This window comes from Eschrichtius robustus, chromosome 3 (assembly GCF_028021215.1).
Source record: "Eschrichtius robustus isolate mEscRob2 chromosome 3, mEscRob2.pri, whole genome shotgun sequence".
NCBI classification, from domain to species: Eukaryota; Metazoa; Chordata; class Mammalia; order Artiodactyla; family Eschrichtiidae; genus Eschrichtius; species Eschrichtius robustus.
In genome coordinates, this window is record NC_090826.1 from 108,183,002 (window position 1) to 108,198,759 (window position 15,758).

The 15,758-nt window shown below is 43.9% G+C and overlaps 1 protein-coding gene across 1 annotated transcript; it reads left to right on the forward strand.

Moving 5' to 3' along the window:
* Positions 1-6,538: 6,538 nt before the first annotated feature.
* LOC137761259 (neuroblastoma breakpoint family member 6-like protein) lies at positions 6,539-15,439 on the forward strand. The gene is made up of 5 exons (XM_068538169.1): positions 6,539-6,716; positions 8,587-8,689; positions 10,533-10,768; positions 14,570-14,621; positions 15,394-15,439. The coding sequence occupies exons 1-5, from the start codon at positions 6,539-6,541 to the stop codon at positions 15,437-15,439; spliced, it is 615 nt and encodes a 204-aa protein (XP_068394270.1).
* Positions 15,440-15,758: the final 319 nt, after the last annotated feature.

Here is a 15,758-nt window from a genome sequence, read left to right on the forward strand (position 1 = left end):
TATTTTCCAATTTCTTTATCATTCTCCTGATATTGGGCATTTGGGTTGTTTCCCATTTGGGCTGTTATGAATAAGCTTCTATGAACATTCTTCTTATATGTGTCTTTGTGGGCACATTACCCCCCCAGCCACACCCCCCCCCCCCCGCCCCACTTCCATTTCTCTTGGTTGAATACTTAAGAGGCATGGTGGAGATTTAATTTTATAAGAAACTGCCTAAATGTTTCCCAAAGTGGTTGTACCACTTTGTAGTTACACCAGCAATGTATGAGAGCTCTGATTGTTGACACATATTCTCTCCTTGACCAAACACTACGTCAGGCTCCTCTGAACTCTCTTCTCAACTAGGTCTTGATTCTCAGACTTCAGAGTTTGTGTTTGCGTTGTCCAATTTTAGCAAGAATCCTGCTAAGTCATTTTAAACAGAACCCCCCCCCCCCATGATAGTCTCCTCCTCCTCCTCCACCACCATACCCCAGCTGATGCTTGATCACTTTGGCCAGCATTCAGTAAGAATCCCTTAGCTTGGTTTAGCCATAATCTCCCCTTACTCCTGGTGTTTCCTCTTAGTAATGTTCCATTCACTAACCCTCACCGTGCTTCGTGGCTATAAATTCCCACTTTGCTTTGTTGTATTCAGCGTTGAGCCTGATCTCTCTCTCTGTCTTTCCACAAAACCGCATTGAGGTAGTCCCCCTGTGACATATAACGCATATTTCAGTGAGTTCCACAAACAATGCGTTGAAAGTAAAATGGGACCGATCTGGGGGTCACACCTACCCGGCTGAGGTGCCCCTGAGTGTGTGACATTCTCAACAGTATGTGGTCGTTTTGTCTAGTTTCCCCCAAACCTAAAAATCCTCACTTTAAAACCTCTCGGCAGTCGTTTTCTTTGCTAAAACTTTTAAAGTGGTGTTACGCTAAGTAAGTGCATTAAAAAGAAACCTATCTGTTGCATCCTTGGAATCCATCAAAAGACAAGGGAAAGAGGTTCAACTGCTCCCAGTTAAAGTGCTGCCCGTCTGGGGAGGCGGAGGGGCTGCTTACTCGCTGGCCGCCTGGCCAAGGTTGTCGGCTTTGGCGCCACTTGCTCACGGGAACTCGACTCACCTTCACCAGCGCCGGGAGGACCGGGTCCCTGCCGACGCCGACCTCATCTTCAGGGTGCGTTTAGATGAGGAATTCGCATAGGATTTCTTCTTTTCCCTTAGTCTGTTTCCACCTCTCTTTCTGTGTCTTCAAGACCGTTTTTGGATCCTGAGTGGACAGGACTTAAAGGAGAGGCTGCCCTTCTCCTACAGGTCTCTTCCTGCCCGGACGTTACTGCCCGCGAGGGAGAACGAGAGGAGCCGGGAGGGCAGCGGGTGCCCGAGAACCACAAAGTCGCCGCGTGCGCCCGCGCGCACCGCGCCCCTGCGTCTCGCTACCCGCGGGCCAATTGAACCCACGCCGCCCGAAGCTTCTCCGCGGGCGCCACGCGAGGTGTGGGGCTCCCGACCCGGCGAGAGGGGCCCCGCTGAGGCGGCCCGGCCCTGCCCCCGGCCCTTGAGGACAGGCCCGGAAGAGGCCGATTTGGACCGGCGGAGCCGAGAAAAGTCTCAAGCGCGGCCCGGCCCCACGCTCCCGAGGTTAAAGGTCTCAAACCCCGAAGCCTTGGCGGACCGAGCGTCGCGAGTTGAATCAATCTCCACGCCTTTATCAGGAGAGTCGAGGGCCAAAATCAGACCAAGAAAAACATGTGTGGATCAAAGTGCGCAATTAATCAAAGAAAAAATACGATTTTGTGACAAGTTGGAAGTGTGGTGTGAGAGCGAGACCGGCGTAAAAGAGAAGTGTGTTTGGTCTGAGCACACGGATCATCAACTAAGGCGGGAAAGCTGCAATTGCCGCAGGTTTTAGGGGAAAGACCCGGAATTTCGTTCAGAGCCCTGGGGCCTTCCTTGAAAGCCTTTTCCACCCAGGCCGTCCCCGTTCCCGCATCCGTCGTCCTTTATGATATTGGAGATCCTGGGTCTCACTCTGGGAACCTCCCGTCCCCCGCCTCCTTTTTTGGAAGACAAAATTCCAAAGGTTTGCACCACTCGAATGTTTGCTTTTCAACTATCAGTCTAGGTCCTGAAGGCATCTGGACCACACTCATCAGAGGAGTAACTGACCAACAGCAGTCCTCTGATGTGCCTGAACTTCTGACTAATGAATTCATTCAACTCAGTTCTCTGGCAGCTGGGATGGAGGCCCCTAAAGATCCCTCTAGGGAAACTCGCTAGAGGAACGTTATGGAACTTAGGCTTGGGGAATTCTTAGTAGTCAAGTGTCAGAGGTGTCATTGGCGCACCCTGACCTTTGTACAGGCACAGTTTTGGATTCCAGACCCCAGGTGGGAATTTGTAGCCTTGAGGAGGAACTGGATACTAGTTGCAGTTCTGGTCCAGTTGGTTCTTTCCACAGCACGGTCCCAAACCACGAGGGCTCTCAGTGTAGCTGGGAGCTGTGGTGTCCCCAAGTCCAGATATGGTGGTTGCAGAACGTGAGCTATTGGGAGTGTTATGAGCTTGCACCCAACCTTGAATTTACAACATCAGTAGTTCAATGGCAGTATCTGTGGTTTCATGTGCAGTACCCAGTTTTGACTCCCGGCCAAGGTATGTGTTTGCCATTCACTCTGCCACAGTTTATTTTCTGCCTCTGCAGAGCATGTGTGGGAATCTTTATTGTGCATGCAAGATTAGAAGAGTCACCCTTTCTACTACCTCTGCTGGACTGTTTATTGCACAGGTAAGTCTGTTCCATGCAGAGATCTAGCAGCCAGGAGCAATGATGCTGTCAACTGAAGAAAGTGTGGAGAACCCAGCCTTGATTTTGGAATAAAAGATATTCAAGAGTTTGTCTAAACAGTAGCTTGGCAGCCTTGGGTGCCAGGTTGTGATCCTGGAGGGATTAGTGCTTGGCCTGAGGTGTAACAATCGCTCCTCCAGGTTGTATATTCCATGGTGGGAAGTCGGTTGTGGGGCGTTTCTGTAGTGTGGAATATTTGGAAATAATCTCCGTGGCATATTCACCTACACCTCTGGCTGATCTAGACGAAGCATCCTCAGGTTACTGTTTAACCCTGATTTGCAAGCTGGCCCTTGGGCTGGTCACTGGTAGCTTCTCAACGTGCTGTAGGGATGAAGGAAGTGAACCTCCAGGAAGGAGAGTAGCCCTGGGGTGGGACATATCCATCCAAAAGTGGCTGAGATGATAGAGGCCATGGCCTCAGGGGTGCACGGAAGGGCAGGGCTTGAATGTACTAATCTATTTATTGCTGACAGGAAGCTTGAGGAGGGTACTGGGGCTTTCCAGGTAAGTGGTGTTCAGAGTCTAGATGTATCAGGAGCCTGTGTCTTCCAATCACACCAGGAGCCTGGGCTCAGCACTCCGCCCTCAACAGTGTCATTGGCTCCAGGGAGCCATACACATGTGAGAGAAGAGAAGAGGCTGAACAAAGCCCTGGCAGTTGTGTCCCCCAATTTAGACAGATACAGTAACCTGCAAGAAGACAAGGGTGGTCAGAGGCAGTGGGAATCCATCTGAATCTCTACAGCACACACTATAAATGCATTTTTAAAGTTACCAGTGAATGTATGTAGGTAGCAGTAATTATGAAGCTGTAGGACTGAGGAATTTGTTTCTTTGCCTGTGGCTCCCCCAACCTTCAAAGCCAGCAAAGCCTCACTGAATCCCTCACAAGCTTGGACTCTCTCCAACTCTCTAGTTCTGACCTCTTGACCCAGATTTTAAAGGGTTCCTGTGATTAGATCAGTCCACCTGGATAATCTCCCCATTTTAAGGTCAACTGTTTTACCTCTGCAAAGTACCTTTTGCCATGTAATGTAACATAATTATGCAAATAGTAGCCATAAAGAAGGTGGAGTGGTTATACTAACACCAGACAAAATAGGCAGGAGACTTTACAACAATAAAATGTTACCAGAGATAAAGAGTGATATTTTATAACAATAAAAGGGTTAATCCATCAGGATGATGTAATAGTTTTAAACACAGTGCATCTAACAGAGTCTCAAAATATATGAAAGAAATACTGACAGAATCAAAGGGAGAAACAGACAATTCAACAATAATTGTTGGAGACTTCAATACCACACTTTCAGCAGTGGATGGATCAACCAGGCAGAAGAGCCGAAGGAGACAGAAGATTTAAGCAATGTGACCTAACAGACACCTATAGACACCCCACCCAACAAGAGCAGAATAGAATTTCCCTCAAGTGCACTGAGAACATTCTCCAGGAGACTATTCACTAAGACATAAAATAAGCTAAAATACATTTAAAGGGATGGAAGTCATATACAATTTGGGACATCTCACACACCAATACTACAGTCTAGAAGCAGGGTGGCAAGTGGGTTGGGTAGTCTGTCCTCCTTCCTTCACTTTGTCATGAATGTTCAGTGGCAGTTATGGAGGTGGCCGTGGTCCCACATGTTATGTGTAGGCCATCAGCCTGGGAAAGCTAGGCAGCTGAAGAGAAGAGATAGATATTTCAGGGAAGTTGCCCTAGTCTCAGGCTCACAAAACCAGGGACGAATTGATGCATAGGAAGTAAGCAGAGGTCAGGGGATCACTTTCTGTCCTGCCTGTCTGTGCCTCTCTTTAAAACCTCAGCTTCTATGTCACTAGATCCCACTGCGCAGGAGTGCTGTGGGTCACCAACAACAACCATAGACCCATGATCTTGATGTTTACTGTGCTCTAGATGAGAATACAACCACAGGTCAACAGCTTTGGGTCAACACAAACTATCAGTCAGAGTTCTATGAAAACTGCTCTGGGCATAAGGAACAGCATTCGTTTCCAAGTCATCCCAAATTAGGTGGCCACTGCTCGTATTCAAAGAAATATAAAAAAAATATTTCAGTGACTTTGACAAGTTGGAAAGAAACCCTGTGGTCCTAGGATGACATTTACAAGTGAGAAGCACGACATCTTATATACAGATTAAAACACAAAGCAACCTACAGGAGAAGAGGAGGGCGGGACTGGAGGCAGGGAGGTCAAACCTGATTTCAAGTTTAATGAGAAGCCTACATGCTTCCCCAGTGAGTGAAAAGAAGCCACCATAACATTGGTCTCCAGCAAGAAGTTAAATAAGACACAATCTGGCTGGTAATCCTTATAAATCAATTATGCACACACGGAGTACAGTATTATACTCAGGATTTTTTCCCCACAATATTAAAATGGTGTGGAAAAAACTAGAGAATCAAAGAACACCAAGACTATCTAAACGTTTTCAATTTTTAATTTTCTTTTTTTGAAATTTTAAAATTTGTTTAAGGGTTGACATGTAGTATTCATTTATAATTTAAATTTTTTTCATATTTGTTTTATCCCTTTTCTTTTTTTAAAGTTTATTTTTCTCTCCTTTTTTCTTTGATTAAATTTTCCAGAAAGTTGCCAATTTTACTGTATTTCATTATTTTTTTCTCAAAAGAACCAGATTTTAAATTTTATTTCATTTTTCATTCTACTGCTTTTCTCTTTACTGACTCCTTACTTCTTTCTATAAGAGCTTTGAGATATAATTTACGTATACCAAAAATTCACCATTTTAAAGTTCGTAGTTAAGTGATTTTTAGTATATTCACAAAATTTTGCAACCATTCGATTCATCATTTAAAAATTTTTTGCTTTATTATTTTCTCTTTTCTGCTTTCTTTGAAGTTGCACATTTTTGTTCCTTTTCTTGCTATTTAGGCTAATACTTCATTTTTATTCCTTTAAAAATAATAAAATAATTTTGACTGTGTATTTACCCCCTTAATATAACTAAAAGTTTTCAATTTTTCTGTAAGAAAAGTGTCTTCATGACAGTCCTTAAGACAATGAAAGAATTTGGGGAAATCTCGATTCCTTGCTGTTTTCTATGCTTGCAAGAATAAACAGTACAAAATAGCATTAAATTTTAGAAAGAGACAGGTCTGTGGTTTCAGTACAAGATATTGAGAGTAGCTTCTGAGGGGGTGTCCCCATCAGTGGTGACCTTCAGAGCAGACCCGGTGGTCTTGAGTATCAGTGTGGCCTAGACAACTAGAAGACAGGGGCTCCCAAGATTCCATGACAGCCCCACCTTCCATTTTTGTTACTGCAGCTCCACATGGTTACCTGGCACACTGGGTCCTCCCTCGGGCACTCTTGTCAGAGCCTGACCTCTGAGCTTTGGCATCTTTTGCCTTATTTTTGTGGTTAAGGATTCTCAGTTGTGGAATGCTGACAAAGTCTGGCCCGAACTAACTAATGAATTACATCTGCATTCTTTACACCTGTTTAAATACATTTTTTCACTTAATGAAACCTTACTGAGATATAATTTACATACTATAAAACTCACCCAATATAATTGTATGCTTCAGTGATTTTAGTAATTTACCAGGCAGTGCAGCCATCACCAGAATCCATCACTTGTTTTTAATTTATTATTTGTTTGGATTTCTTCTCCCTAGGTTTTGGCTCTACTTCTTCCACCATAAGCTTCAGCATGGCGGTATCTCTCACCACTTTCTCTGGTCCAAGAACAGAAATGAGCATCCTGGAAACCAACCAGTACTTGCGCTCCCAGCTGGAAAAAAGCAAACAGGACTTTCAAGACCTCACAGAGAAATTCCTCATGTCCCAAGCTACTGCCTACTCCCTGGCCAACCAGCTGCAGAAATACAGTAAGTCTTATGGGTTCACAGTCACCAGAGTGATAAATGATTGTCCATATTCCCTCCAAGCACCTAAACACCCTCCAGACTTTCTTTTCTCTTCTTCATCAAATCAAATCAAATAAATCTCATCCTTACTATACTCCTAGAAAGGTGGAAGTGGGTAGTTTACCCTAATTTTGCAGAGGATGGAAACACTGAGGCACAAAGGAGTAAAGTGTGCAGTGAGATTGTATGGAGGAATAGCGGCTGAGATCTCGGTTCAGGCACTAAACTTTCTTTTCTCTCCCAGGAACAGGTGTCAGATCCTTGTTGGCTTAAACATGTCAGGATTTAATTCAAACTTTTATGAGCACCCATTTGCAAAGCACAGTTCTAGCTGCACTCAGGGAGAAAGAAGTGATAGGAGACCCCACCTACCTTAAAGGAATTTAAAGCTCTCTGTTCCCAAGTGAACCACAGATATCTGGAGGTGAGAACATCAGTAACAGAGAGTGGAGGGGTGGAGCTGTAGTGACTGAGGAACACGGGAGCAAGGGCAAGAGAGGGACAGGGATATAAGGGGAGGATTCTTCCTGACACTGAAATTGAGTTTGCTTTCAAATTTCTACCATTATTTTTCAATAAACCAATGGGGGATAAAATTTTCTATCTAACTTACTGACATGGGCTGAAAAGTAGAAATTAAAGCCTACTTGTCAAAGAAGTGAAAAGACAAGCTTTGGGGTGTGGGAATATTAGGTTTTTTTAGTATCAGTTATTATAATCATAATGCAGCTTTTTTTGAAACTGCAGAAGAAGAAAGATATCATCCAACATCTTCGTGTAAAAGTAATACAGTGCAGTGATTAAGAGCATGTACCCTGACTTCAGACTTCCTGGATTTAAACCCAAGCTGTTTATCTTCTCTCTGCCTCAGTTTCCACATCTGTAATGGTAATAGGACTAGTATGTACCTCCTCAGGTAGTGGTGATGATTACAGGATGATAATTCTCGAAAATCTACTAGAACAGGGCCTTGGCAAACACTGTGTATTAGTTCTGTCTCCAGACTAACACACAGCACCTGTTAGCATTTGAGCATATGTCTTTCAGACTTTTTTCCCTTCATGCACATTTTTACATAGTTTGTATCCAGATAAACTTTAAAATCTTTGAGGGACTTCCCTGGTGGCACAGTGTTTAAGAACGGGTTCGAGCCCTGGTCCGGGAAGATCCCACATGCTGCGGAGCAACTAAGCCCGTGTGTCACACCTACTGAGCCCGCCGGCCTAGAGCCCATGCTCCGCAATGAGGGAAGCCACTGCAATGAGAAGCCCGCGCACCGCAACGAGGAGTAGCCTCCGCTCGCTGCAACTAGAGAAACCCCGGACACAGCGACGAAGACCCAACACAGCCAAAAATAAATGAATAAATAAAAATTTTTTTAAAATCTTTGAAATACTGGGGGATTACGGACACTCTCAGTGTGGGACAACTGTCAGCCCTACAGTCCTTGGAGCCTTCCCCAAAACACGGGAAATTCCTACTCCATGCCCCAGCTTAATATTCTACTTAAGAGGCTGCAAGGCTTGGTAAAGTTTTGGAGTCAGAACTCAGGGTATGTGAATTCTGACTTTGCTTCATTCCAGTTGAATCATCTTGAGAAAGTTATTATACCTGGCTGTGAGCTTCTCTTTCCTCAGCTGTAACATGGGGAGGAATCAAATGCCACGTAGTTGGGAGGCTGAGGAATCAGATGTGGAAATCCCTGCGTGGAGCCTGGCACCGAGGTTACATCTGCCCCGGGATGGACCCTGCCTCCTCCTTTGAAGGCGGTGACCGGTGACCGCAGCAGCCTGTCCAGCTTTCCCCTGAGGCAGCGTCTCTGTTTCCCCAGAGTGTGAAGAGTACAAAGACCTCATTGAATCTGTGCTGGAGGAGGAAGTGCTGTTTGAGGAGGGGGAGCTGGCAGAGAAGATGAGACCGGCTGCAAGGCTTGGGTAAGGAGGAAGCTGTGTGGGAACGTGTGTGAAGTGGGGAAGCCCAGGCTGGTAGAATAAAGAGCAAATCTGTGCAAGGAGAAGGGCAGACACGTACACGGCAGGCCCAGAACTAGACAAAGACAGCCTGCGGGGCTGTGGGAACTGGATGGTGGACTAGTTAGGCCTCTGGATTCTCCCTCAAATACTATATGAATAAAATGGAGACACATGCCTGGGTAGGAATACTAGCAATGTAGCTTCTAGCTGTGTGACCTTGGGCAAATGTACTTAACTTTCCAGCATCTCAGTTACCTCAGCTACCTCATCCGTGAAATGGAAATACGAACAGTGTCTACCTCAGAGGGTTATGAAGATTAAATGCACGATTACCAGTGGTTAGAACCCTCTCACACACATGTGAAGCTCTCAACAAATATTTGCTGTAATTATTATATTTGTTCTTACTTTTTATAAGTGTGGTGATTGTCATCTTTTTTTAATATTAGATTTGGTTTTTACTAGTTATGCAGTCCCGACTTAAGGAATCCATGCTGGCAAAGGAGTCCTGAGGCCTGAGAGGGGCTTCTTGATGGTGGCTGCCCCAGGTTACGCAGCCTCAGGGCTGGGTCTCTGTAAGACTAGGCCCCTGGGGTGGCGGCAGCCTGGGGACTGCGAGGACCTCTGCTCTGGACAGGCCCGGGGCTTGGCCATGGCTGGCAAGGAGACACTCCTCACTTCCAGTTTTCCGAAGTACCTTTCATGATAATAATGTTTCTCCTCCCCAACTTTGATTTTTTTTCCCCCAAGTATCAGACTATGTGGAGTGTTAACTGGGAGGGCCATTGAGTAGATAGATAATTGAGCAGCTGTTGCCTAGAAAATGAATTATTAATTTGCAAGGACCAGCATTGCCCATCCTTAGAGAGTTTCAAACATAGGGTAGATTGTGGCATTTAAGACGTCTTTTAACCTTGGTTAAAATGAAATCTGAGAAGCTCAATTGTGTAAGACCCACTAAAGCAGAGATACCTGATTGAAGGAGGCCTAGGTCTGGAGCCCTGATTCTCCCTGGTCTCTGCCTTTTAGGAACCTCCTCTGACACTTTATAGGAACTCTAAGGAATAGAGTTTGAAAGACAATCTGTAGAAGATCACTTAGTGGTGAGGAGATTCAGGCATCAGATGGGGTAGATGACAACCTCTAGTCTAGCATTAGGATTACGTGGTTCTGAGTATTAACTGATTGCCTGCTTGGGTGTATACACGCTATTGTGTACTGTAAGTTGGGTAACACGGCACTGTCTCCAGCCTCACAGAGCTCACATTCTAGATTGGAATCTATAAGAAATGTTTGTACAATAATTAGAAAACTGTGAAATCCCACACAGAGTAATGCAATTGTTACTCAGAATTTTAATTGTTACTCTTAAGTGCCTCCTTACTAATTACGGCTTATCTTCTTGTCATGCAAAGGAATGCTCTTCATCTCGACCCTCTCACTGATTTTTCTTTTCATCCTTTCAATTAATATCAGATGTATCTTTCCAATACTTCCGTACCTGACTTCCCCACACACACACTTTCTGCATAATGCTTGATGATGCATATGACATTGAAATGGATGTGGGCTGAAGTGAGGAACTGAAAGGGCTTCTTTTTAAAGCAAAAATAATAAAAAAGAAAGAGACAAACCCAATGCTATTTTAGTCATTCCCTCTGTCACAGGCAAGGCACACAACCTGCACGAGAATTCAACATGGGGAATTTCTTACGAGTAATCTAAGAGATATCTCTGCTGAAATTCCCATAACTTATCATTCATGGCTTTCACTTTTACATTTTACTTTTCTTTCCCACTCTAGGAGATATGATTCCCTAATTCAGGCTCAGGCCCGAGAACTGACCCACTTACGACAGAAGCTACAGGAAGGGAAAGGTGTCTGTTATTTTTTCATGCAGCACGCAAAGAACACAGTCAAGTCTTTTGAGAGTCTCCTCAGGAGCACTGACGTTACCTACTACCAGAGACAGAGGTTCTGTGAGCTACTGGCCCAAGGAAGCCAGCTGGCAGAGAGACTTGCCAGCAAACTCACCACTGGTAAGTTGGCTTACAGGTTCTGAGGACCCTTAGCTCCTCCCAAGGTCCTAGCCTCACATAAGACTCCGTGCCTCCACGACTCTAAGAGTGACTTTTTAGCCAGATGTCCTGCTGTTTTGTGCCAGTCTCAGCCAAAGGATAGTGATGCTGTCAGCTAGAAAAACCTGGGGGTCCTCCCCTGGGCCCGAGGCAAGCCCCCACAGACATTTCCCCTTTTGGAGCCAATGTTATGGCTGGACCAACCCTTGTGGTTCTTATTATGACTGCAAGATACACCTCAGCAACAACCATCAGGGAACTTTGGAAAACATGAGGTGTATTACTCACACTTCCTGGAGGGTACACGGTTCCCCCAGGGCCACCCAGTGAGGTCAGGGGTAGAGAGGGAGACAGCACAGGCCTGTGGTTCTGCTTAACTTGGGTTGAGGCTGGGGTGCCTAGGGTTTTGTGGGTTCACTCTTTATTTGTGAATTTAAAACAGAAGAGGGGGAATTAAAGTGCAGGAAAGAAAAACAAGCGGTCAAACACCAGTTATCTAAATCAACCAGGGATCTCTAAATCAAGAGAAACTCCAGACGTGGGGCAGCCTGCTTCTTCATCTAGTCCTGTAGCTGCGCATGTGATTCTTTGAGATAGCTGTCTTTGAAGTGGATGCCTCAGGAATCAGTAATAATATCAGGCACTCGGGTTACAATTTTAAAAGAAGAGGACTGTCAGGTGCTTACACTCCACCTGCCATTCACCTCACATTCTGGGGACCATGACAATGTGAGGACTGGCTGGGGGCGAGTACAGGGGAGAATACACGGGGCTGGAGGCCACATTGTTACAACTGCCTCCTTCATCACAGGCTTTTGGACCAGGAGGCAGCAGCCATCCAATCATTTTTGGTTTTTAAGGATAATTGACATACAGTAAAATGACCCATTGTAGTATCAGTTCTGTGAGTTTTGAAAAATGCATACAGTGGTAAAAGCACCACCACAATCAAGATGTGGAATAGTTCCATCACTCCTAAAAGTTCCCTTGTGCCTCTTTGTAGTCAGCCATTTTCCCCAAACCCAGTCCCTGGCAACCACTGGGTCTGTTTTCTGTACCTTTAGACTTTTCATCTCCAGAATGTATCAGTAGTTTGTTCCTTTTTTATTGCTGAGTACTATTCCCTTATAGAGATGTACCACTTTTTGTTTATCCGTTCATCCACAGTTTGGGCCAATTATGAATAATAGCTGTTAAGATTCACATACAGATTTTTGTGTGAGAATTCACTTCACTTCACTTGGGTAAATAGCTAGGAGTGAGATTGCTGGGTCACAGGGTGAGTGTATGTTTAACTTATAAGACACTGCCTTCTAGGTAATCAAGGTTGTGAATTTTCATTTTTGCTTCATTTTTAATGAACATTTGTCTTTCAGAATAGGATTGTGTGATAATGATTAAATGGCAAATACAAAACATGATTGTGTGCAATTAACAAAAAGGTACTGCAAGCAAAATAAAAACGTTTCTTGGTAACACACACACACACACACACACACACACACACACAGAGAGAGAAACTGCCCTACTGTTTTCCTATGTGGCTATACCATTTCACATTCCCCCTAGTGATGAGTCAGCATTCCAACTGTTCCCCAACACCAGCTTTTGATATTTTCAGGTTGTTGTTCTTTTGCTTTTTGTCTTTTAATAGGTGTGTGGTTGCCTATCATTGTGGTTTTAATTTGCATTTGCCTATTGACTAATGATTTTGAGGATCTTTTCATATGCCTATTGACCATCCAAATATCTTTGGAAAAGTGAGTGTTCACCTATTTTGTCCATTTTAAAGTTGAGTTGTTTGTTTTCCTATTATTGAGTCTTGAGAGTTCTTTATATTTCTGGATACAATTCATTATAAGATATTTGATTTGTCAGTATTTTCTCCCGGTCTGTGGCTTATCTTTTCATTCTTTTAACTCCCTTTCAAAAAGAAGAATTTCTTAATTTTGATGAAGTCCAACTTATGGACCATAAGTTTGTAGTTCTATCTAAGAACTCTTTGCCTAAAACAAGGTTCTTTGCCTTTCCATGTAGATTTTACAATCAGCTTGTCATTATCTATTTAAATCCTGTTGGGATTTTGAGTGTCATTGCTTTAAATCTATGAAAAGTTTGAGGAGAATGGACATTTTTAATAATATTGAGTTTTCTAATTAATGATCATAGTGCCTTCCATCAAGTTGAGCTATTGTTTGTTTTCTTTCATTTATCCGTATTTCAGTGAACAAACAAACCTTCTACTTATTGTTTTATGATGGTGACTGCGGACATCAGAGAAGAAACTGTCTCCTAACAGAGACATGAGCAGGCACGGTACAGCTAAATAAACCTTTCAACTTATTTAAGGAAGTTCCTCTTTGTTCCTTATTTGCTGAGAGTTTTATTTTGAATTGATGTTGAGTTCTGTCAAATGCTTTTCATTCATATGTTGAGATGATTATATGTTTTTATTATGTTGAGTACTTTTAGATGGTACTCTGGACATTTTGAACATTATATTTTGAGACACTGGGTCCTGTTAAAGTCCTCTGGAAATTATTTCCTAGCGGGTAATCAACCCCTTCTAGGTTCAGACTGCAAGTTGTGTCTCACCTTCTATGGGCAGTAGTTCCAATGTCAGTTTAGTGTTCAGGGCCTTTGATGTGTTGTTTGGGTCAGTCCAGCAAATATGTCACTAGGTTTAGTCTGCACTAGCTGGTGTTTTATATGGTAATTCAGATCTCTAATCCTTTGCCATGATTCCTTGGGTCTGTTCCACACATGTTCAGTTTGGGGATGAGCCCTGGGATTTTTGACAGTTTGTAGACAGTTTTCCAGCCTCTCCCCTCTCTGGCATTTCTTCCCTACTTTCCAGTTCCCAAGGGTCCTTTTTCCAAGTCTCTCTGTTCAGAAAGATTGGGTTCTCTCAGTCGTTTCTCCTGTCTCACTGTCTTGCAGTTCCACATGACTGGGGCTACTTTAAGTGCAAGGAGGCAAGAAAATTGAGAAAGAAAAAAAAAGAGGGGACACTCTTCACACTTTTCAGACAAGAGGTCCCTTTTGGACTAGAGAGCTAGATTCTCATTTGTGGTTAAGGTCCCTGCTCAGCTGCCTCGACAATACAGTTCTGCAACTGGGCTGGTCTCTGAGCAGGGTCAAGAGAGGGAAAAAAAAGAAACGGAAAAGAAGGGAAGATTCTCTTTACAGTCATCAGCATGCAGAGGTCCCTTGGTCCAGTCAGTTGCTTAGAAACAGGTGGTTTCTTCTAAAGTATTTACTCCTCAGTGGCTGCTGCAGGGTCTGTGTGAGAGGAATAATGGGACTCACAACCATGGTCCATCAACCAAGTTTGTGGGGGAAATGAAGGTTACAGCTGAAGAAGTATAGGATACAGCTGGGCAAGTATCCTGTGTGCTGGGGAACAGGACATTTTAAACTTTTTGCCTGGATTCAGTAGCAGACATCATGGGGACGATTCACCACACCAGCAACAGTGCTCAGTGTTGCTCAGGAAAGCCTGCCAGGCTACTCCTCTAAAGACACGACCTGAGCCCTCCTGGAATAATTCTTTCAGAGAGTTGTGAACAAACATGTAGGTATAAAAAAATAAATAAAATTCTAAAATTCTAAATAAATAAATAAAGTTTAAAAAACCCCAAAAAACAAAAAAAAACAAACATGTAGGGTATTATGGCTCTGTCAGATAGGCCCTTGTATTTGTAAGGCATGAAATGGGACAGGCTCAATTTCCTACTAGCTGTCTCTATTTTTGGTTCACAGGAAATCATCATGATAGGAAGGATGAAGACGGACAGGAGCCGCTGGCACCCAGGTAACTCTGAATGATGAAAAGACTGATAATGGAACGGTGAAATCTAGAGAGGATTCCAGAAGCAAGAGACCCAGAGGCCAAAGGTCCCAGATCCAGGAGAAACCAGAAACTGCTGATTGTACCTATTTCATTCGTTCATCATACAATGATATGTCCTATTAATCCATGTTTTCTGTTCTCTTTGCAGTTCTTGTATTAGTTACCATTTCTTAGTAATTCCTCAAGTTAAGTTAACTAGAGTCAGTCTGACCTAAAGGTAAACCAGCCAGAGATCCCTGGTTTCTATTTTCTAAAAACCTGCATGGTTAAAAGCTAAAGTGAGATGCCTATCTGGTTTCTGCACAATTTTCTGAGATATGTTGGCAGATGTTTCATAGCCAGAAATATCTTGAAAAATAAAGTCAATCATATCAAACATTTAGAGAGAGAGAGAGAGAGGTCTAAAAGCTGCAAGAGCCCTAGGAGGTTACATTGCCTCAGGAGCCATTATTCAATGGACTCCTTCATATACTATTACATAAAATTTGTCCACAGCATTTTAAAGCCAATATTATAGGTCTCTGTGTGTCCGGTGTGTCAGAGTGTATTTTAGAGGAGTCGTTGAGTCTACTTCCTCATCCGCGTTATGAGGTCAGTACACTGAACACTTGTTGCTGTCTCTCCTACCCCAACTCTAGGCACACTGTAACACCAGTCAGAAGTGGATTGTTATGCTTTCTCTCTCTGAGAGGATGGCCCCTTTGGTTTCTGGTGCCTCTTCCATGAGCTTCAGATCAGGACCAGCTGTGAGGCTGTGGTTCCAGGTTGCCTTAGTTTAATCTCCTGTCTTGCCTGCCCCCCACCCTCCCTCCTCTCCATTCCCCACCCAGGCTCAGCAGGGGGCTCCAGGAGGAAGTGAATGAAGTCCTGGAGGACTCACTGGATGAAAGGTATCTGACTCATTCCAGTCTCCATGACTCCCATCAGCCTCCCAGCAGCAATGCCTTTGTGTGTGATGTGCAGGAGGCGACCTCTGCTGTGGATGTAGCCAGTGAGTACTCCCAATTAAAGAGAATAACCCCCAACAACCAGAGACTGAATAATAAAGCTCTGGTAGCTTTTACATGCTCACCACCTCTGTCTATGCTGATTGAGATC